This window comes from Petaurus breviceps, unplaced genomic scaffold (assembly GCF_028583685.1).
Source record: "Petaurus breviceps papuanus isolate PSGF00001 unplaced genomic scaffold, PetGlider_PUasm1.0 90925, whole genome shotgun sequence".
Lineage (NCBI taxonomy): Eukaryota > Metazoa > Chordata > Mammalia > Diprotodontia > Petauridae > Petaurus > Petaurus breviceps.
In genome coordinates this window covers 7,416,267-7,438,859 of record NW_027187380.1, presented here as the reverse complement: position 1 = coordinate 7,438,859, position 22,593 = coordinate 7,416,267, and the positions used below count along the sequence as shown (strand labels likewise).

The 22,593-nt window shown below is 41.4% G+C and overlaps 1 protein-coding gene and 1 pseudogene across 4 annotated transcripts in view; both read left to right on the top strand.

Annotated features, from left to right (window-relative positions):
• Positions 1–9,998: 9,998 nt before the first annotated feature.
• Positions 9,999–10,780, top strand: LOC138152442 (ATP synthase subunit O, mitochondrial-like; annotated as a pseudogene).
• Positions 10,781–11,715: 935 nt separating this feature from the next.
• Positions 11,716–22,593, top strand: part of CDC27 (cell division cycle 27) — a 106,407-nt gene continuing 95,529 nt past the window's right edge. For 2 of the 4 annotated variants that reach the window (XM_069076220.1, XM_069076219.1), the window contains exon 1: positions 11,716–11,990. In XM_069076220.1, the coding sequence (XP_068932321.1) occupies positions 11,964–11,990 (27 nt within the window). In that variant the 5' untranslated portion in view covers positions 11,716–11,963. The remainder of the gene's footprint in view (positions 11,991–22,593) is intronic. The other 2 variants (XM_069076218.1, XM_069076217.1) reach the window with 1 other exon arrangement.

Here is a 22,593-nt window from a genome sequence, read left to right as displayed (position 1 = left end):
CATTTCTTATAGCATAATGGTATTTCACCATAATCACTTACTATAACTTGTTTAGCCATTCTCCACTTGATGGGTATCACCTCAATTTCCAATTCTTTGCCACAACAAGAGGAGCTACTATAAATATTTTTGCACATATTAGTCCTTTCCCCTTTTCTTTGATCTCTTTGCAACACAGACCAAAAGGCAGTATTGCTGAGTCAAAGAATATGTAAGTTTTATAGCCCTTTGGATATAGTTCCAAATTGTTCTCCAGAATGGTTAGATCAGTTCACAACTCCAACAACAATGCATTAGTGTCCTTATTTTTCTATATCCCTTCCAACATTTGTCATTTTCCTTTTCTGATATTAGTCAATCTGATCAATGTGAGGTAGTACCTCAGAATCTGTTTTGATTTGCATTTCTCTAACCAATAATGATTTAGAGCACTTTTTCATATATAGATGTAAGGTATGATTGAATTTTGTTTGCACAGAAATTATATGAAAACATGACTTGAAGTCACACTGGTGACTAAAGTCAGAAACTGTTCTAATTGTGTGTGTGTTGGATGGGGCAGTGAGGGATGCTGAAAATCTGCATATCTACTACTTTTCTTTGTTCTGAAAAGGTCTCTTCCTGTATAACAAAAGCAGGCCTGGTCTGAAGAAGAGAAGGGAGGGGGGAATTGAAATGTGGAAATGAGAAGATATAATCAAGGGGTGGGATTTAGTGAACCCTGGAATGCTGACCAATGCTGGTCAAGGCAGGAAATTAGAATCTGGATGAATTATAAAAGGGCTTTTGTAACTAGCTTAACATGTGCTTGTGCCTGGCCCTCTTTCCCAAGGTGCTAGAGGCCAGCAGTCACCCATCAGATAATGACATGAAATAAAAATCTTTTTTTCTAAATTCACTCATGGCCAAGTGGAATTATTGGTAAGAATTATTTCTAAGAATAGACAGATTTGATTTCTTCTGAAAATGGCCTGTTCATATCCTTTGACCATTTATGATTTGAGGAATGACTTATTTTTATAAATTTGACTCAGTTCCTATATATTTGAGAAATGAGGCCTTTATCAGGAAAATTTGCTTCTGGGTCCCCTCTCCCCCACTTTTCTGCTTTCCTTCTCATTTTGGCTATATTGGTCTTGCTTGTATAAAACCTTTTGTATTTCCTATAATCAAAACTAAAGAGAAAACTAAGGAGAGCGATCATAGCTATCTTCATATATTTAAAGGTTTTGTAACATGGAAAAGAGATTATTATTAATAATTAGTAGTAGTAATGGTAATGGTGGTGGTAGTAGTTGTTGTTATAATGGTTGTAGTAGTTCATTGTTGTCCTTCATAATCAAAGAGGACCAAAATGTTATCACAATGTCAGGGTCAATGTAACAGTGTGTCTGACTATGGCTAATCAAACCAATACAAGCTCAGAATCCTCTACCACAGGTCAGGCACAAATTGGGAGGGAAATGTGTCTAAATTCATACATCTCGCATTTCTTTTGAGCAACTGCTATTCTACTTTCCTCATAATGTTGTACCTGGAGTATCTGGCTTTCCCATCCCCCAACCTCAGCCCTCAGTCAGGGAAGTGAGCAGACTGCCAGATCAGTTCTACCCTCCCCCAATGGATGTCTGCCCTTTCCCAGTCAGTCCACCTTCACAGAGGTGGGCAGGCTTCTGGGTCAGGGAGACGGCACTGGTAGGAAATTTCGAGGTGTGTACTGACCAATCAATGACTGTTTTTGGCCTCTGCAAGTTTCTGCTTACGTAATACCTAACCCTTGGCTGCGTGGCATCCCTGTAAAAGCTGAGATTTTACCTGAGATTACTGCTATACGACCTGGGACAGTGGGATGGTACCTTGTCAGCCTGCCATGTGGCCTAATCAGCCAACATGGCATATAGTAAAGGGTCCAGTTCTAAATTGTTACTTGGGTCTTGCTTGTGTTTTCTGGGTACAACAATAAAGCACAGGATCTTATTTGATGTGGGCACACCATGCTGGATCCAGTATTCCTGATGTCTCACAGTCATTACCAAAGTTCTTCAGAGAGATGTTGAAGGTGTCCTTGTATCACTTCTTCTGGTCCTCATCTGTATTCTTGCCTTGTGTAAGTTCTCTGTAAAATTGTCTTTTTGGCAAATGTACATTCAGCATCCAAACAATGTGATCAGCCCGTTGGAATTGCCTCTCTGAAGTAGAGTTTGAATGACTGGCAGTTTAGCTCAAGAAAGGACCTCAGTGTCTGCTACCTTATTTTGGTAGGTGATCTTTAGAATCTTGTTAAGACAAATCAAATGGAAGTGACTCAGTTTTCTAGACTGTCCAGGTTTCACAGGCATACAACAATGAGTTCTGTACAATGATTTGGTATTACTTAACTTGAAAAGGCTACAAGCCAAGACTAAATGTGCAACTTTCTGTTCTCAGATGATTATGCACTCAATGTAACCTCTGAGGTTGAGATGCAACAGAGCATGGATTGATTCTCTGATGCTTGTGCTAATTTTGTCCTAACAATTAATACCAAGAAAACATAAGTTTTCTACCATCCATATGTGGAGCCATCAGTTACAACAAATGAAGAAATTTTTTTTTAATTTTTTGCTTTTTGGAGGGCAATTGGGGTTAAGTGACTTGCCCAAGGTCACACGGCTAGTAAGTGTTAAGTGTCTGAGGCTGGATTTAAACTCAGGCCCTCCTGACTCTAGGGCTGGTGCTCTATTCACTTTGACACCTAGCTGCCCCCCCCTTTTTTTTTTGCAAATGGAGAAATTTTGAAAGCTGTTGGATAAGTCCACTTACCTTGGCAGTATACTTTCCAGGGACATACACATATTTGATGAAGTTGATGCATGTATGCATTGCCAGAGCTAGCTCAAGTGTTTGGGAGGTTCGAAAAGAAAGTGTGGGAAAGAAGAGGTATTAGGCTTCCTACCAAACTGAAGGTCTACAGAGCTGTTGTGCTGACCTCATTATTGTAGTAGTAATATAGTAGTAGGAGGAGTAACAGTGATAGAGCATACTTATATAATGCTTTAAGGTTTAAACTGTCTTTACCCCATAACAAATCTGTGAGGTAGGAAATGTAGATATTATTATCCTCATTTCTCAGGGGAGAAAACAAAAGTTTAGAAAAGAGAAATTTGGGGGCAGCTAGGTGGCGCAGTGAATAAAGCTCTGGCCCCGGAGTCAGGAGGACCTGAGTTCAGTTCTGGCCTCAGACACTTAACACCCACACAAAAAAACTAGCCGAGTAACCTTGGGCAAGTTACTTAATCCCAATTGCCCTCCAAAAAAAAAAAGCAAAAAAAAAAAAGAAAAATTTGTCTATGATCAAAAAACTGATGAGTATTAGAGGCAGGATTGAAACACAGATCTTCTGACTTCAATATTCTTTTGACAATGTTATGCTAGTGTCTTCTGTGTAACTTCAGAGGGTTGAACTAGTAACACTAAGTATAATATCAATTTCAGCTTAATATAATAAAGAAATGTCTAAGAATTTCATCTGTCCAATAATGTGGGTAAAGAATTGCCTATCACTAGAGGAGCCAACCAGGAATGCTGATGAAGGATTCCTGAATTGGACTGCATGCCCTCTAGAGTACTTTCTAACTGCAAGAGTTTATATGTCCATGACTTTTCATTTCACATTGGTCTGTTTAGCCACACCCATAGACAAGGTAAATAACCATGGGATCACAGATTTACACAGAGCTACAGGGACTTAAGGGACCACCTTGTCCAACTTTCTCACTTTACATATGAGAAAATAAGGCCCAGTAAGAAGAGTCTTTCCCAAGATCACCATGGTAGTAAGTAGCAGAGTGGAGATGGTGTGGAAAAGGGATTTGAATCTAAGTCTTCGATCATCCTGGGTTTCTATTTAGCCAAACTAAAAAGGTGCTAATGTGATGGAGAGATTTTTCATCTCCTATTATATGCAAATCACTTTGAGAGAAAGACTGGGAAGGGGCTAGGTAGAGTTGATTGAGATGTTACACTTCACTCTACTTCCCTCTAACAATCAAACTGATGTCCTCCTCTATACTGCCTACATGTATACCTAGTTGGTTTGACAGTGGACTTGGAAAATAATGAGAGTAGCAGTTGGAGAAGTTTATCAACTGTGGAAGGGGCTTTAAAAAGAATCTGGAGAGTGAGGACAGATGAACAAGTTAGTGAGTTCTCTCTGCATCTGCATTGGTTTCTTCAGACAAATTCCATTTTTCTTCCTCATTGGAATCATTCCTTGTCATATCTTCAGAATTTCATTCTTAAGTATCTCCCACATATCCTGAGGTGACTTCTTCTGAAGTATTTTACTCCATATGATTCTACCTATCTTTCCTCTATACTCTTTGAAATTTACTCTACTCACCCACTCCCCAAATCCAGAGTATATCAGACTATACCCACAGTTCATCTCCTTTTTTTTTTTAAATTACAAATTTTAGGATGGAATTGTCACTTTCCCTCCAGGGTTTCTATCATTTCTATCCCAGCAACCATTAGTGAGATTCAGATCTAAAACAGAATTTCCCCTTGTCTCTTTTACATTACAGAGGATGAATTTATCACTAAGGTAAGGAAGGAGAGACAGACAGACAGAGACAGAGATAAGAGACAGAGAGAGGCAGGAAGGAGGAAGGCAAGAAAAGAGAAAGAAAGAGGAGAGAAAGAAGAAAGAAGAGAAAGAGATGGGGAGAGAGAGGAGAGGAAGATAGATGGGGCAGAGGGAGGGGTAGAAAGAGAAGAAAGAATGGAGAGAGGGGAGAGAAAGAGAGACCCAGTATATATCTGAATAATTAAAGTCTCTCATCACTACTATATAGTGCCTCTGTTTCAGATTTATAATCTATTTCCCAAACTCCCCGTCTAATTTTCTCTTTCTGCCTAGGTGGTCTTCAGTACACTCCAATAACAAAATCACTTCTGTTTTCTCCTTTCTCCCTCCTTTGACCGTCACCCAAATACTCTCTGTCATGTTTCCTTTTTTTATTTCCTGGATTTTCTGATATGAATCGATTTTCTTAATATACAGTGCTACCCTATCCACTCCGTTCCTTTTCACCTATCCTGGTTTTTGTTTGTTTTTTTTTTTTAATAAGGACAAGCCAGAACTACAGTCCACTCACAGGTTTCATTCCATCAAGTCTCAGTGACCTCTTACTTCTTTAGGAGCAGGTATCCACGTTGAATATTTAAGAAAGTCAAGAATTCTAAGAGATGAAAGGATGAAGCTGGGATGCTGAAATCAAGGATCAGCAAGGAGACTTGTTTACTTTGAGATCATAGTGATTCATGATTAGCAGCCATCTAACATCTATAGGAGAATCTTGGTGTGAAAAGGTAGGTTTTTCTAGCAGTAAACCACTCAAGATCTTTGAAAGCCCAGTGCAATTTCCCAAATTCAATGCTAGCTAGCCTTATCCAATTCTGGGCCCAGTTCACTGTCTGTGGCATCTGTCTACAATACATGTACTAGTGAACTAACTGAATAGGCTACCTGTGATAACTGGCATTTACATAGCACTCAAAATTTTACTACGTGCTTTACATACACTATGTCATTTGAGTCTCCCAACAAGCCCATATGGGCTAAGTACCAGGTGCATTATTGTCCCTATTTTAAATGAAGAAACTAAGGCTTGTTGAGGTAAAGGAGTTTGCTCCCAGTTAAACATATGATACACACATCAAATTCAAACTCGTGCACATATACACACAAACACACACATGATCACGCACAGCTTATAAATGTAAGAAACAGGATTTGAACCTAGATTGTCCTGGCTTTAGATCTATTGCTGTGTACTGTATCACACTACTAAGCATTCCCAGCCAATTTCATACCCTAATCAATCAGTGAGTCAACAAATACTTACCTTGTTTCCCCGATAATAAGACACTGTCTTATTATTTTTTTGGACAGAAAAACACCAGAGGGCTTATTTTCAGGGGAGGGCTTATTTTAATGAACATTGACAGCAATTTTAATAAACAGGTAAATGTGAACAAAAAATGTACCTTTATTCAATAAGCAAATCACTGGGGAAGAACAGGATGACGCGCTCACTTGCTGCAGCTCTGATTGGATGCAGCTCGGAGCGCGGCGTGCGTTTCAGGGGGGGGATGGTGCATACAGAGGGTACTGTAATGTAGCGTGTAGCACAGGGGATCACCTTCACTACAGTAGCAATCTCAATAGGGCTTATTTTCGGGGGAGGGCTTATTTTAGAGGAATCTTACACAGTAAGGGGAGGGCTTATTTTCGGGATAGGTCTTATTATCGGGGAAACACGGTATTAAGGGCCTTCTATGTGCTGAGCACTGTGCTAAACACTGGGGACACAAAGGCAAACAATCCTTTCCCTTAAGGAGCTCACACTTTTATGAGGAAGACAACACATAAATAACTATGTGCATACAAGATATGTAACATGCAGGATGTTTAAAACTATCCTAAGCACTCTCTCTCTCTCTCTCACCTCCCTCTCTTCTCTTCTTTCTTCTCTCCTTACCTCTCCTCCTCCTCTTATTCTTCTTCTTCTCTCTCTCTCAAAACTTGTTTGCCCAAGTTTCCTCAACTGCAAAACAGTGGTAGTAATAGCCCCTACAGTGGAAGGAGACCTGAGTTTGGTCTCTTTCAAAGTATCAAAGACCTCAACTTTGATACTTACTAATTGTGTGACCATGCGCTAGTCATGTCAGTTCTCTGAGCCTGAGTTGCTTCATCTGCAGAATACCTGTAATGCTTACCTTATAGGAAAGATGTGAGGATCAAATGATGTAAGACACTTTGCAAACCTTCCAATACTATATGAACATCATTATCTATCTACCTACATATCTATCAACCTGCCTGTTTATCTATCTGTCTTCTGTCTATTGAGAGACAGAGTAGCTAGAAGGTAATCTGAGGGGGGGAGAAACTAGCAGCAGGGGGATCAGGAAAGGCTTTCTGCAAGTGCAATGAAATAGAGAGGAGAGTGTCATGTGTGAGAAGCAGCAAGAATCCCGAGGAGGCCAATAAGGTATAATAAGAAGACTAGAAAGGTCAGAAGAAATCAGATCATAAAGTCAAGTCAATTAGCATGTACTAAATACCTACTATGTGCCAGGCACTGTGCTGAGATTAATTTGGAAAAGCTTTAAAGTCAGACAGAAGACTTTATATTTGATCCTGGAGGTAAAAGGCAACCACTGGAGCTCACTAAGCTGAAGGATGATATGGTCAGATTTGTGCTTTAGAAAAAATCACCTTGGCAACAGAGTAGAGGATATATTAGAGTAGGGAGAGATCTGAGGCAGGAAGATGGTTATTGCAATAGTTCACAATGCAGAGTACTATGCATGTACAAATGCATTTCCATCCAATTTGCTTTTTCACACAATTTATACTCTATATGCATCTTATATTTTACATATAGCCAGTGCATGGCTTAGTGAAAGAATCAAATAAGGTGCACCCACAGAACTTCACAAGATTCTGTATCACTCTGAGGCTGAAACCCGGAAGAATCAACACCAAATGATTAATCATCTATGGAGGAGGTGATTTGTGAAGGGCATCTTCTATGTTTCCATCAAGGAGTCCAGGGTATCTTCCCAATCTCACTAAGGAGACAGTATATAGCTCTTATACAAATATAAGATATAATTTATATAACTCATGTAGCTATATATATCATATATAGATAAAACTATATATGACACAACATATGTTACCTATGGGTATAACATGTGTATTATATCTATGCCTATAGGAAATATAACTGATATCCATGTAGTATTGGAAGGTTTGCAAAGTGTCTTACATCATTTGATCCTCATGTCTTTCCTATAAGGTAAGCATTATAGGTATTTTGCAGATGAAGCAACTTAGGCTCAGAGAACTGACATGACTAGTCCATGATCACACAATTAGTAAGTATCAAAGTTGAGATTCAAACTCAGGTCTCTTTCTACTATACCGTGCTGCCTCTCATGTAACTAAGGTAAGATGAGCCATCGATGGGGGTCGGGATCCCAATAGGTTCAGCAGGAACTCTGATCTTATCTAAGACCAGAAAACCTGCAATAGAGTCTGGAAAGAATTCAAGGTCTCAGGCTTAATTGGAGTGAGAGTTGAAGTTTATTGTTACACTTCCGTGAGAAGCGGGTAAGAGTCCTTTAGGAGACCTGCAAGTGAGAGGGGTACATGCTTTTACCTTTAAAGGGTAGGGCTGCCATTGTCAGGGCTGACCAGAGGGGAGGGGCCTCAGTGCATAGACAAGGGTCAGAGCTGACCAAGAGGAGCATGTGAATAGTTTAAATAAGATTTGGGCCAGGTCAAGGAGACAAAAGGCAAGGACAAAGGAGGGTGTGGGCCAGGCCCAGGAGAAATGAAGACATTAAGTAAGAACAAAGGGGTCATAGGGTCATTGCCTAGGTGGAGTGTGGGATAGGGAGAAGGGGCAGATCTCAAGGGTGGGAAAGGACAAATTGCAGTTACAACTTCACAGACTGGTTTTACAAGTTGGTTTCACAAATTGATCTAGACCCCAGGTACCCCATCACCGTGATCTGCCTAATGTAACATGCCCAAGATAAAGTTGTCACATATAAGAAGGTGTTGTTCTCATAATCTATTGGTAAATTGATGACCATTTATAAATCACTGACTATGTGCTAGGCACCATGCTAAGCACTGAGAAAACAACAGAGCAAAAATTAGTCCTAGAATGGGAGATGCAACACTTTAAGGTTTGCAAATACTTTTTCAAATATCTCATTTGATCCTCACTGTAAAAACTTGGGCAAACAGACTTGCCCAAGAACCACAACCAGTGTCTGAGCTTGAATTTGAACTCAGTTCTTTCTGACTCTGATGCCAGTGCTCTATGGGCTATGCCACTTAGATGGCTAGGTGTAGAGGGAAGGTAACCTTTGGGTAGACAACCTTAGAGTAGAAAGAAGAAAGCAATGAACCTTCTGCAGAAGGTGGTGCTTGAGCTAAATTGAAGGAAACCAGGGATTCTAAAACAGGGGTGAGATGGGAGGTGCATTCCAGGCAGAGAGCAAAATAAGTAAGAATGTATCAGTGTGTTTCCAGGAGGGAGAATGTTCTGATTCTAAAGACTAGAAAGCCCTTATTCAAATACACCTATCCCTACAATGGAGAAGAACAATTTATTAGGCCACCATAGCTTGAAGGAAATATTCCTTAAGGACACCCAGCTCATTTTCCTCTCATGCTCACCAAGCAGTGTTCTGATCTATAATTTGACCTCTGGATTAAATGACTGGAGTTACCTTGCCAGATAGATTTCCCAGTGCAAATTCATAATTTGGCATTCTAGTGGATAAATCTGTCTCTTGTAAGTAAGTTTGGTTAGTGTAAATTGATTCCCCTTGGCCTAAAAGCCTAGAGTGAACTTTTTTTTTTTTTAAAAAGGAAGCTTTTGCTGATTCCTCTGCTTTTGGAGGTCCTTTCTCAAGTTATCTCCTATTTATTTTTCTTTGTAAATGTTATATCCTCTCCTTTCTTTCCAAGGAAAATGCAAGCTTCTAAAAGGCAGGGATGGTTTTTTTCCTTTTGTCAGTTTCCCCCTTCTCCTAATGATGGGGTGCTTGGAGTACTTGGGATCTATATCTGTAACAGCAATTTGTAAAACCAATTGGCAACATCAGTCTGTAACATCAATTTGTAAAACCAGTTTGTACAATTGTAACTGCAATTTGTATTGTAAAATTGTAATAGCAATTTGTCTGTAAAATCCCTTTCCCAGCCTCAAACTCTGCCCCTCCCCCCTATCAGCACACTGCCTAGGCAACAATTTGTGACTCCTTTGTTCTTGCTTAATCTCCTCATGTCTCCTCCAGTCTGGCCCAAATCTCATCTCCAAGTTAAACTATCTATGCACTGAAGTCACAAGTTCCTCTCAGTCAGTCCTAACTTTTATGCACTGAAGTCCCTTACATCCATCTGGTCAGCCCTGACAATGGCAGCCCTACCCTTTAAAAAGTAAATGCCCGGGTTTGACCTACAGCGACCACAGGAGAAGATGGCAGCTCCCAGCACGTCCGGGATGCTCCAGCAGGTTCGCTGATTCACCACTTCTGTGGGCAGACCATTTGCTAAACTCGTCAGGCCTCCAATTCAAGTTTATGGTCTAGAAGGTCGATATGCCACTGCTCTTTATTCTGCTGCGTCTAAGCAGAATAAATTGGATGTGGTAGAAAAGGAATTACTCAGAATAACAAAACTTTTGAAGGATCCCAAAATGGTTGACTCTATTATGAATCCCCACATAAAGCATTCTATTAAGATAAAAGCCCTAAGTGATGTAATAGCAAAAGAGAAGTTTTCCCCCATCACTACCAATCTCATGAAATTGCTTGCTGAAAATGGTCGTTTAAACAACACCCCAGGAGTCATTTCAGCATTTTCTACCATGATGAGTGTGCATCGTGGAGAAGTAGAGTGCTCAGTTACTACTGCATCTGCATTAGATGATGCAACTCTTTCAGAATTAAAAACAGTCCTGAACAGCTTCCTAAGGAAAGGCCAAGTCCTGAAAATGGAGGTTAAGGCTGACCCTTCAATCATGGGAGGAATGATTGTTCGTATAGGAGAGAAATATGTTGATATGTCCGCAAGAACCAAGATTTAGAAGCTAAGCAGGATTATGAAGGAAGCTGTTTGAAAGTAACATTTTTCCACAGTTCATCAATGAAGCTTCCAAAAATTGTGGAAACAATAAAGTACTTGGAAATTAAAAAAAAAAAAAGTAAATGCCCGTGCCCCCTTTCACTTGCAGGTCCCCTAAGGATCCTTGGCCCCTGTAAAGCATATAATAAACTTTTTCAACTCTGACTCCAAGTGAGGCTGAGCTGAATTCTTTCCAGACTGAATCACAGGTTCTGGTCTTAGATAAGATCAGAGTTCCTGCCAAACCTATTGGGAGCCCTCCCTCATTACTAGCACAATGCCCTGAACCTAGTAGGTGCTTAATAATTGCTTAAATTGAAACATAAAGGTCTTGACTCATTTTGTGCAGGACCCTGAAGATTAAGACACATTGTGGGTGTTTAATAAATACCTTGTTAAATTGAATTAAATTTAAAGGGCCTGACTCAAGTTTGTGGAGGTTCCCAAGGACTAAGCGATATTTGCACATCATATGTGCTTAATAAATGCTTGTTAAATTCAAGGCTTGACTCAGTGTGTGGAGTCACCCAAGGACTAAGCCATACTTGCACATGGTAGTTTCTTAACAGATTCCTAGAAGAGACATCAGAAGCCATGTAATCCAATTCCCTTATTTTAACAGAGGAAGACACCGAGGACCAGGGAGTTTAAATGATTTGACCAAGGTCATCAAGACGCAGGGGCTATCGAACTCGTCCTTCCGACTCCAGCACCGGCCCCACTGAATCACAGTTGTAATTTCTCATTCCTGCTATAACCCGCAGTTCCATTTCCAAATACTTTGCTGAGCCACTGAGGTCCAGGTTCCAATCCTGGAATGAAAGTGCTGAGGACCGCAAAGCGAGCTAAATTGATTAAAGTCGATAGGCACTACGACCGCGCAGCGAAGCACACCGCTCAGCGACGTCACGGCTAGCCTGCTTGCAGCTGATTGGTCAAGGAGAGCGCGGGTAACTGAGTTCTAGAGAAGCGTGAGCTTCCTCTGTCTAAACCAGCCTCGGTTTTCCTTTGGCTAATCCTCTAGCATTTCCGGCAACGCTCTGCCCCTCCGCCAGCTTTCGTGTTTTTCCGGCCGAGCTCGGGCATTTCCGGCCAGCCCTAGCTTCGGCGGTTTCCGTACTGCACTCGGGTGTACTCGGCAGCCGTTCGGCCTCCCCCAAACCCCGGTAACGGTCGCTGCTGAGTTTAAATGAGCCGGGGCTGGGCCGGGCCGGAGCCGCTACGGGGGGGCCTGAGGCGCGACGGAGAGCGGGCCTGAGCCTTGAGAATGACGGTGCTGCAGGAACCCGTCCAGGTAACGAGGACCTCGCCCCCTTCAGCCCCAGGCAGCTGCGGCGGCGGCGACGGCGGCGGCGGCGGCGGCGGGGAGGCCACGCTTGGCCCGGGCCGGGCTGCGGCTCGGGCTCGGGCAGGGCCTGGCGCGGCCTAGGCCCCGGGACGTTGCTCCTCCTCCTCCTCCTCTGCGGCCCGGCCCGGCCCTCGGACAGCTGGATCACGGGCCCACGCCCCCGAGAGCCCCCGGGCGGGGACGGGGTCCCAAGTACGCCCCCGCTCTCCCCTGCTGTCAGTTTCCTGGTGCCCCCAGGGGAGAAGTACGCCTCGTGTACGCCACCGGGGAGGGAGGGAGAGAGCCCGAGTCCTGCAGGCTGGAGTGTCGGGTCGGGTAGTATCTGAGGGGAAGGGGGAGGGGGAGTGGGAGGGGAACGAGGGTTGGCACCGGGCTGGCTTGGAGTCCCCCCGGAACCCTCGAGTTTGGGGATGGTTTGCTTTTTTATTTTTATTTTTATTTTTTTGGCGCGGTTGCAGATTTGGGGCGGGGGGCAGGGAATGGATGGTGTTTTAAACGAGAACTTGGTGTTTGGGTGACTTGGCCTTTCCCCAGCCCCTGTTGCTTTCAGATTTCAGTGTGAATTCAGCACTGGACATGTGGCTTAGCCTGGCCGGGTTCAGGTATAAGATACAGACACTTGCCTAACAGCCACAGTAGGGTAGGGCAGGGCAGGGTGGGGATGGTATCAGTGCCAGGTTTTTCTATCACCGATAATGATGGGATCACGGGTATATATTTTTTTTCTCTCGCACATACATAAAATGAAATTTTAAAAAATTCGAATGGCTTTCACATCCTTTATTTTTTTTTTTGAATCTTTTAAATCTTCACTGTAATTACCAAGTCAGGTATGTTTTTGATGTACGACGTTCTATTGGGATGGAATAGAGGAAATCCTATTGGATTTTGAGAATGTAATGCAGTGGCAAATCATTTTTTGCTGTGCTTTCTGAAGGAACTGAGTCCTTTGTGCCTTGGTGATGCACCAGGTTTGGGGTGGTGGGGGTTCTACATTATATGTCAAATGAGTTGACCTCTGTCATGGGCTTCTCAGTGGGTTTAAAGCAAATGATGATGATGAGGATGGTCAGGAAAGACTTGGTAGTATCCTTATGGTTTTGGGAAGTGCTCTATATTAATGTACCTGTTACTATCAACAAATGAATCTAACAGTAAACATTTAAATAATCCCCATTTAAATCATCCCCATTTATTAGTTCCAGACCCATTAGTGTTTGAATCAGTGTGATGTGGGGCTCTAATTTAGAATTGTAACCATATACAAGATATCTTAGTGTAATAAGTGAAAAATCCTGAAATATATCTTCATATATATGATCAACCAGCCTTTCTCTTATCAACAAATAAGCTTAAATCAGAAGTCCTCCCTTTTGGGGGCTTATATAAAATTTATAGCTACCTATGTCCCTTCTCAGTTTAGTGAGTGTATGCTTGTTTCTGTCACTTCATTTGCATATCAAATTAATTTCATCCAAGATATTTTATGCTGATTCTGAGCTATAAATTTGCTTATTGTAGCCTCAAAAGATTTTTTTAGAACCCATCTCCCAGGATTGTAAGGATCAAATAAGATAATATTTGTAAATGCTTAGCATAGTTCCTGGGACATACTAGGTGCTATATAAATGTTAGCTACCATCATCATCATTATTATTAGCCATTATTTTTTCCCCCAAAGTAACTGGCTTGTGCCATCACTGAAGTGCAGCCATTACTTAATAATTACAATCTCTGTAAAGAGCATCAGATGTAACAAAAAGGGGAGGAAATTTGTGATCCAGAACCCTGGATGATGCATACCAATTTTCCGTTCCATCCAAACATTATTATCCGTGATGCACTTCAGGCCTTCTTCAGCCTTAGAATCCAGTAGCTTATTAAATTCATGTGGTTAAAAAACAAACACACACACCCCTCTCCTTAGCTTCAGGGATCTTTTGTCCAGGTGAGGTTTTTTTCAGGGTTTGATCTGTAGAGCAATATGCATTCACTACCAACGTTTGATTAGATGGCATGGTCAGGAGCATTGAGCAGATATTTTTGGCAACTGCCAATGAGGATCAGTCAAAATGGGATGGTGCTAGAGACTGGGGCAGGGGCTGAGGCTAGGATTAGAGCAGGAAAGAGGAGTTTGTTTGTAGTAGTGTAGCAGAAAGATAAATACCTATATACAGATACTGTCTGTAAAGATAAAGGGAGGAATATAGGGGAGTTTGAATAGGTCCACTACAAATTTCTTATGTAATCTCAACTGGCTATTTACTGCTATACAGAAACCTTTTATTCTTTCCTGATTAACTTGCTGTCCCACTCCTCACATTCTCTGTTACAGGCCTCTTCTCTCATCAAGCTAACTTTACCCTCTGCAGCAGAGGATTTAACCTTATATGTCACTGAAACAATTGAGGCTACCTATCTTGAGCTACCTTATTCTCCCCACTTATACTACCTGTCAGATCACCAGCATTGTCCCTAACTCTGTCCTCCTTTTCTCCAGACCTGCTCCAGTACAAGTAGAGGAGTTAGCCTTGAGAAGGAAGAAGGCCCTCCCTCAAGCTTGCTCCCACAATCATCCCTTCTCTATAATTTTCAAGCTTTCCTTCTGATGCCTGCCGGATCCATCCTCACCAAACAGGCCCTACTCTTCCCCATGCCTAAAAAAACAAAAACAAACTTTCACTTGATTCTATCATCCTTAAAAAAAAAAACTAAACCTTTTATTATACTCTCAGGTTATTCTTTGTCCACCTTTGCACCACTAAACACCTAAGAAAAGTAGTGTCCACTCATTGTTTCTACTTCTCAACTCCTTGCAATCTGGTTTCCATTCCCACCACTCAACTGAAATTGCTCTTTACAAAATAACCTTTTAATTACTAAATTTAATGGCTTTTTCTTGGTCCTCACCATTCTTAACCTCTCTGCAACATTTGACAGCATTGACTATCCCATCCTTCTTAATAATCTTTCTCCTTTCAGGATTTCCATGACGCTGTTCTTTACTACTTCTCTCATCTGTCTGACTATTCTCAATCTTTACTGATCACTATCCTTATTCAAACTCCTAACCATGAGTGTCCTCTTTTGTTCTGGGCCCCCTTTTCTCTCAACAATGTCTCTTGGATCTCTTTGCTTCCTATGGCTTTATCTCTTGCTGATGACTCTCAAACATATGTATTCAGTTCTAGGTCTGAATAACTGCCTTTCAGACATCTCTTAATTGGATGCTTCATATACAACTTAAACCCAAAGTGTTTCAAGTGGAACTCATTATCTCCCCACCCAAACTCTTCCTTTCCACAAATACTCCCTTTTCTGTTATAGAAACCATCATCTTTCTATTTACTCAGTTTCACTTTCAGTCATCCTTCATTCTTCCCTTTCTTTCACCACCCATATTCAGTCAGTTATTCAAGTTTTGTCAATTCTGCCTTCAGAATCTCTTCCATCTATTCCCTTTTTTCCACTCGTACCTCTTTCAGATCCTCATTGTCTCTTGCTTGGATACTGTAACAGCTTCCATTTGGGGTTTTCAGCTTCCGTTCTCTGCACTCTCCAATCCATCCTTCATACATTTGCTGAAATAATATTCTTAAGGGGCAGGTAGGTGGCGCAGTGCATAGAACACCAGCCCTGGAGTCAGGAGGACCTGAGTTCGAAGTTGGCCTGTGACACTTAACACTTACGAGCCATGTGACCTTGGGCAAGTCACTTGACCTCAATTGCCCTACCTTCCCCCTCCAAAAAAAAAAGCAAAAAAAAAAATTAATATTCTTAAAACAGAAGTCTATGGCACTCCCCCTACTTGAGTACCTTTGGTGGCTCCCATTTGCCTCTAGATTAAAATAACAAGTCCTCTGTTTTGGCATTGAAAGCTCTACTCAGATTCCAGTTTAACTTTACTAGGCTTATTGCACATTGCTCCACTTCACATACTCAGTGTTACAGCAAAACTGGCTTGCTTTGTGTTCCTGAATTTGACATTCTGTCCCTTGCCTTCAAGCACAGGCTGTCTCTTTCTCCCCTCCCCTCCATCCTTGGCATTCATTCTGTCCTGACCTCCATCTCTTAGACTCCCTAGTTTCCCTCAAGAGGCTCAGCTCAAGGGCTACTTCCTTATGGGAACTCTTTCCTGATCACCCAGTCATTAATTCTCTTTCCTCCTCATATTATCATCTCATTTATATATATGTATATGTATATGTCATGTATCTGTTTACACATTATCTCTCCTTCCCTCCTCCCCAGTAAAATAGAAATTCCTTTAGGGCAGGGACTTTCTTAAAATTAATTTTGTTTTTATTCCCAGAACCTACCACCATTCCCTGTACATAGTAGGTGCTTAATAAATGTTTGGTAAATTGAATTGGATAGCTCAGGAAAGTTAAGTTCCTGGGCTGACAGCTGATCACATAAATGGTATACTTGCCTTCCTCTTCCCCAGCATTGTGGGCAGTCTTCCAAACAGCGCCCTCTGCTTTCTCATGTACCTTTGGCCCACTGCCTCTGAAAAGTAGTCTCTTTTTATTGGGATCTGTAATTTCATCAGTTTGGAAGCCCTCTTCTTCCCAAACCCCCCAGTGATTGGCTGACCCTTTCAGGGGCAAATGGGAGCCACCAAAATGACTTGCCCATGGTGACATAGCTTTTATATATCAGAAAGAGCCCCTGAAACCTGCTTAGCCTAATTTCTTTGCTGGTCCTCTCCACTACCACCATGCTACCTCTAATGTCTCTCTTCTCCAGTCAAGGTATATATTCCCCTTTCCTTGCAATAAAGAAAGGAGAAGAAAGTGGGGTGGTTTGGGAGACAGAGCTAAGAAGTCGGGGGAAGTAAGGTGTAAGGTCAGATTGTAATTAAGATCAAAGAATTCTGGATTTCTGACAAGGAGGAAAGGAGCAAGGTCTGGACAAAGCACCTCATTTTTCCCATCTAAGTGAAAGGTCAATCACAGTCTTCCTAAAGATAGAGAACAGAAATCTAGTTTCAATGTAACCAATGAGGAAACTACTTAGTTTTCTTTAGAGGTTTTGTATCTTTTATTTTTCCTATATACTTTCCCTGTTGTTGGTAGTGCATAAGTGAGAAAAACCTAGGGTAACTGAGGGTTTCACTATGAAATGTGGCCAAAAAAAAAAAGACTATCATGATGCAGGGGAAAAATGCTGAACCAATAGATCTGTGTTCAAGACACTCTACCAAGTCTTTTCTCTGGGCCTCAGTTTCTTGTAAAATGAGGGGAAGGTGGTAGTAGGGTTGGATTAGATGATTTTCAAGGGTCCTTCTCTCTTTTTCTTTCTATAAATTTCCTTAGTGAAAGCTGACAGTAAAATAGTAGAACATTCTTGGTGGCAGAAGATGACAGATTTCCTTGGATTAATGGGAAGGGACCACCATATAGGCTGCAAGTAATTTTGGCACTTGCAGTACATAGCTGGAAGAAATTTCTCTTACTATTCCTCTCCACCCCCCTGAAAAATATTACATACATGTATTCCACCACTACCTAGCAAATCATTGTTGAAAAAATTGACACAAACACACACATATATCAAAGCAGCATGATTTGGCATTCATTTGAATGAAAGAACAAAGATAAGTTGAACTTTGAGTTTCTTTGTCTAAATTGTTTTGAGAAATGATAATTCTACCAACTTGAGCATAGTGAAAAGTTGAGGACAGTCAGCAGTTCTGTCTTTGGTAATTCCATTGTTAAAATATAGCAGCCTGATACATATTAAACATAGCAAATGTTTAATTTAATCTAATAGAATAGGTAATATTGCCTAGAGTCCTACATAAGCAAGAAAAGTTAAACATAGAGCTCTGAGAAGCTATGATTAGTGTGAACTAGTCTGTTCATGGAACCACTGAAGAAGACACTAGAATAACCAGGGTGATAAGCAATCTTGCTGAGAAAGTGATCAGCAAGAATTTGAGTTAGGCATTGTATTAGGTGGGCACTTTAGGAGTATTCAAGGGAAACTATGACATATTGTTAAATAGCAGTATCATCCTCTTGCAGTTTATGATCTTATTAGGGGTTCATTGTTATGGAGAGGCGCCAGTGAAGAACTTCCTCTACCACTGCAGGTTGGTACCTTCTCTGCAACTTCATAATCTTAAAATAGTTGCCTATAGCACTGAGATATTAAAGTGACTTGGCCAGAATTTATAAGAAGTAGGACTTGAATCCAAGACTTCCTAGAGTTGAGACCAGCTCCCTACTACACCACACTGCATCTATATCCCTATCATGACAGAATTGAATTTTTCTCCCCTCAATCTCATGGTTTGTTTTACATGCCAGAGCAGAGAAGGGTCCCATGAAGAGCCCTGGGGTCAGGAAGAAGTTTGGGGAGAGTCAGTTGCTAAGGGGGAGTGGTGGTTGGTGAAAGAACTCAGGAGGTCAGGACATCCTCTACTTTTGTCCAGGCTAGATCCTAACCAGAGAAACAACTAATTCCCTGGCTTTCTTGGAACCTCTGCTTGCCAAGGACAGAGGGGCCTCTAATTCAGGTTCATTGTATACAATAGAAATACATGGCTAGGTAGACATCTTGGATTGAGAGTTGCACTGTGGATTCTCAGAGGATCAAGGTTAGCAAGACATACTGAGCTAGGCTTTGCCCAACAGCACCCCATAATTCCCCCCAAGCAATCCCAAATATGAGGACAGTTTGGGAGTAAGATAGCAATAGTCTAGTCACTAGACCTTCATAAGGTGCTGGCCAAGGGCTAGAGAACACAGACCCCAGCACCTGAGTGGGAAGTGAGTGAAATTGGATTGGAGGTGGGTGAGATTAGGAGGTAGTAATTGGGTCTGGAGAAAGTAAAATGCTGGGAGCAGTACAGGAGATCAGATGAGGCTGCTAATGGGGGAGCCATTCCCAACCTGGGCTCTTTCCATCCAAGATGTATCATGTTGGTGGGTTGCTGATTTCAGGAAAGGGAGTTCATCACTTTCTGCTTGGGAAAAGTAGAGGACCGGGGGGGAAGGGTTTGAATTAGAGACACTGTGGACATTGGTGGTAGAAAGGAGACCTTTCTACCCGTTACCCAACCTGAGTATGGTCCAATACAGATATAAGGTACCTCTGATGGCAAAGAGAGATGAGGGTAATGTGGTGTTTGGAGGATTCCTGTGGTTCCCATTGATTGTCTTGCTGTCTGCCCTAGAATGTTGATAATCCCTGGTACTCTACAGGTACTCCTCTCCCCACCAGAGTTTGGGAGAAGAAGCTGAAGGGGAAGGGCACTATGAGCTAGTCCTCTCAGTCCCAGAGCCCGTAGCCAGACAGCAGAGAGGTCGATGGCCAGAGGCCAGAGGCACAGATCATGAGCTTCTCAACTGCCCAACCAGGTAGACCCCACCTACATCCCTCTCTTGCCCCAGCCCTTTAAGCATGAGTCCAAGAGCCAAGCAGGGGCTCTGAGAGCAGGTCTGGCTAGGTGGACAGGGTTGGAGTCTGGTCACTTTGGCATTTCCAAGACCAACACTTGAGGCTTCACCTTGAAGTACTGGTTGAGTCTGATCACTCTGTATTTGAGGAAGTCAAAGTCAGTAGTGAAGAACTGGTTCTGGATGAATGCCCAGAATACCCAAAAAAGTGAGATGCCAGAACAAACTTGTTGATTTGTAGGTAGAGCTTCTCCACCTCCTTAGAGAATAAACCCCAGCCTTCCTTGCAAAACTGCTTTTGGGCCTGAAGGTAATGAATGATTCAGCCAGTGTGGCTGAATTTCCTGACTGGGGTAGAGGTTATAGTTCACCTGCAAACTCCTTGAAGTGTTTGCCAATGTCAAAGGCTTGGTAGTTGTAACTGGCGTATTCTTTCTCTTTGAATCTAATGTGACCTTTCTTTTCATTATAGATAATATTCTTTCAAAGCAGAAGTTTAAAAAAGGGACATATTGTGGACTAGAATGTAGAATGAAAATCATGGGTTCTAGCTTCAGTTCTGCCTCTTTAGGCAAGTCATTTCTTGGGTCCTCAGTTTCCTCATCTGCAAAATAAAGAGGGTAGTCTAAATCATTAGTTTTCAAAATTTTTTTGATCATGTACCACATGAGTAAAAAAAAAAAATTGAACCTGCATCCTCAATGTATGTGTAGATATATTTTATATATGTATACATTATTTATAAATTATAGACATGCGTTATTGTATTAATTGTATACATTGTAAAATTTACACAAAAATAGAAATTTAAAAGGGTGAAATAAAGATAAACTAATACTTAATCCTTACGTCAATAGGGAGCCTGGAGTTTATTGAGTTGGAAGGTGACTTGACCAGACCTGTGTTTTAGGAAAATCAGTTTGGCACCTTCCTAGAAAATGTATTGTAGTTGGGAGAGACTTGAAGCAAGGAGACCAATTAGGGGGTTATTGTTATCTTCCAATCCTGAAGTTGGATGTTAAGTGTGAGTAAAGAAAGAGAAGGGAATGGATATAACAAGATTTGGCTGTTGATTTGATGTGTGGTATGATTGAGAATGAGGAGGAATGATCCCAAGGTTTCAAACCTGTTGACTAGAAGGATAGTGGTCCCCTTAAAAGATGTAGGGAAGTTTGGAAGATGAGTGGGTTTGGGGCAAAAAGTAATGTAGTAGAGATTCCAGTCTGTGGAACCTAACTCTGTCCTCCCAGAAACAAAAAGTGGGGCTAAGACTCATAGCCACTAGCCAATGCCTCAGAATACAGAACCTTAAGAGGGACACCTACCACAGTCACAGGGTAATCTGGGCAGGCAAGGTGTGAGTATGCTGGTGGTGGGTAAATTGTCCCTGCTTGGGTACCTTTGTCAGTTTAGGTTAAGAACCTCCCTCAAGGGTCTGCATCTGAAAGAGTGTTGGCAGAACTGAGTAAAGCGGATTGTGTGGTTGTGTTGGAGACACACCTAGGGATGAGCAGTTGCTCTTCAGTTGGTTGATCATACACCCCTTGGGATCATGCCACAGCTCTCCACTGTAAAGACCATTGGTCTGGATCATCTCTTTCTACTCTTTACTGGTTCTAATTGGGAAAGACTTAGTGAAAGAATGGAAGGAAACATATATAGTACCTATTATGTGCCAGGCACTATGCTAAGTGCTTTATAAATGTCTCATGTAATAGAGAAGGAAAAATTTGAATTAGGCCTTTAAAGATAGGTAAGATTTGGCTAGGTTGAACAGAATGAATAGCATATGTCTTGCACATGTAATAGTCTGACTAAGCTATAAAGATAAATGTGGGGGTAGCGGGCAAGAGTTAGTTGCATAGCATATTCTTGTTTAGAGGGATATTTGATAGATAAGGTAGAGTTAATTTATGGATTATCTTGAAATCCAGGTTTATTAGTTTTGACAATCTGTTAATAGGAAATCATTGTAGGTTTTTGAGTATGAGAGTAAGGGAAGGAAAGTAGTAATATGCACAGTGAATTGAAAGGTAATAACATAGTAGCTTACTATAATCAGTAAGCCAATTGTGAGTCAGTTGGAGTGCTGAAAGTTATACTATCAAAATCTTCAGAGTTGGCAGTTTAATTAGAATTATAGAGTTCATTAAAGTCATAGAATATTATAGATAAAGAAATCAAGATTGAAAGAGATTAAATAATTTGTTCAGCATCATACAAAGAGTGACAGACCTGGAGCTAGGATCTAGGACTCAATTTTAGTCTAGGTTTTCTTCCATTATCATTCAGTCAACAAACATATTTAGTAAGGGTCTTTTATGTGCTAGGAACTTGGTAAGTGCAGCATTTGGAAACAAAGGCAAAAATGAAAGTCTCTTAAGGTGTCATGGAACTTATATTCTACTAAAGGGCATATCTTCTACAAATATAAGCACATGCAAAATAAATACAAAGTGATTTTATTGTGGAGAAGTGCTAGTAGTTGAGGAGAGAGGAGTTAGGAAAGGCCTCCTGGAAGGTGGCTCTTAAGCTAAACTTTATTTTGTTTTATTTTTTTAAGCAATTGGGGTTAAGTAACTTGCTCAAGGTTACACAGCCAGGTGTTTCTGGGTGGGTGCTAAGTGTCTGAGACCGGGATTCAATCTCCAGGTCATCCTGACACTGGAGCCAGTGCTCTTACTCGCTGTGCTACCTGGCCGCCCCATTAAGCTAAACTTTTAAAGGAGACAAGAGGTAGAGATGAGAGAGGAAGTATGTCCTAGGACTGGAGGAAGCAGGAATAGCCCATACAAAGCATGAAAGAGAAGCATTTGAAGAATAGCAAAAAGGCCAATTTAGTTAGACCATAGAGTGTGAAGGAGAGTAATATGTAATAAAGCTGGAAAAGTAGGTTAGAGCTGTGTTGTAAAAAGAGTTCACCAGACAAATTTGTATTGATCCTAAAGGAAATTGGGAGTCTCCATTAATTTAGCTGGGGAATAACTTGGTTAGACCTATACCATAGGAATATCAATTTGGCATCAATGTGGAAGATGGCCTGGCAAAGGAGCTGCTAGACTAGAGCTCAGGAGGTAGACATCTAGAAGTTATCTGGAAAAGGAGCTGCTAGACTTAGAGCTCAGGAGGTAGACATCTAGAAG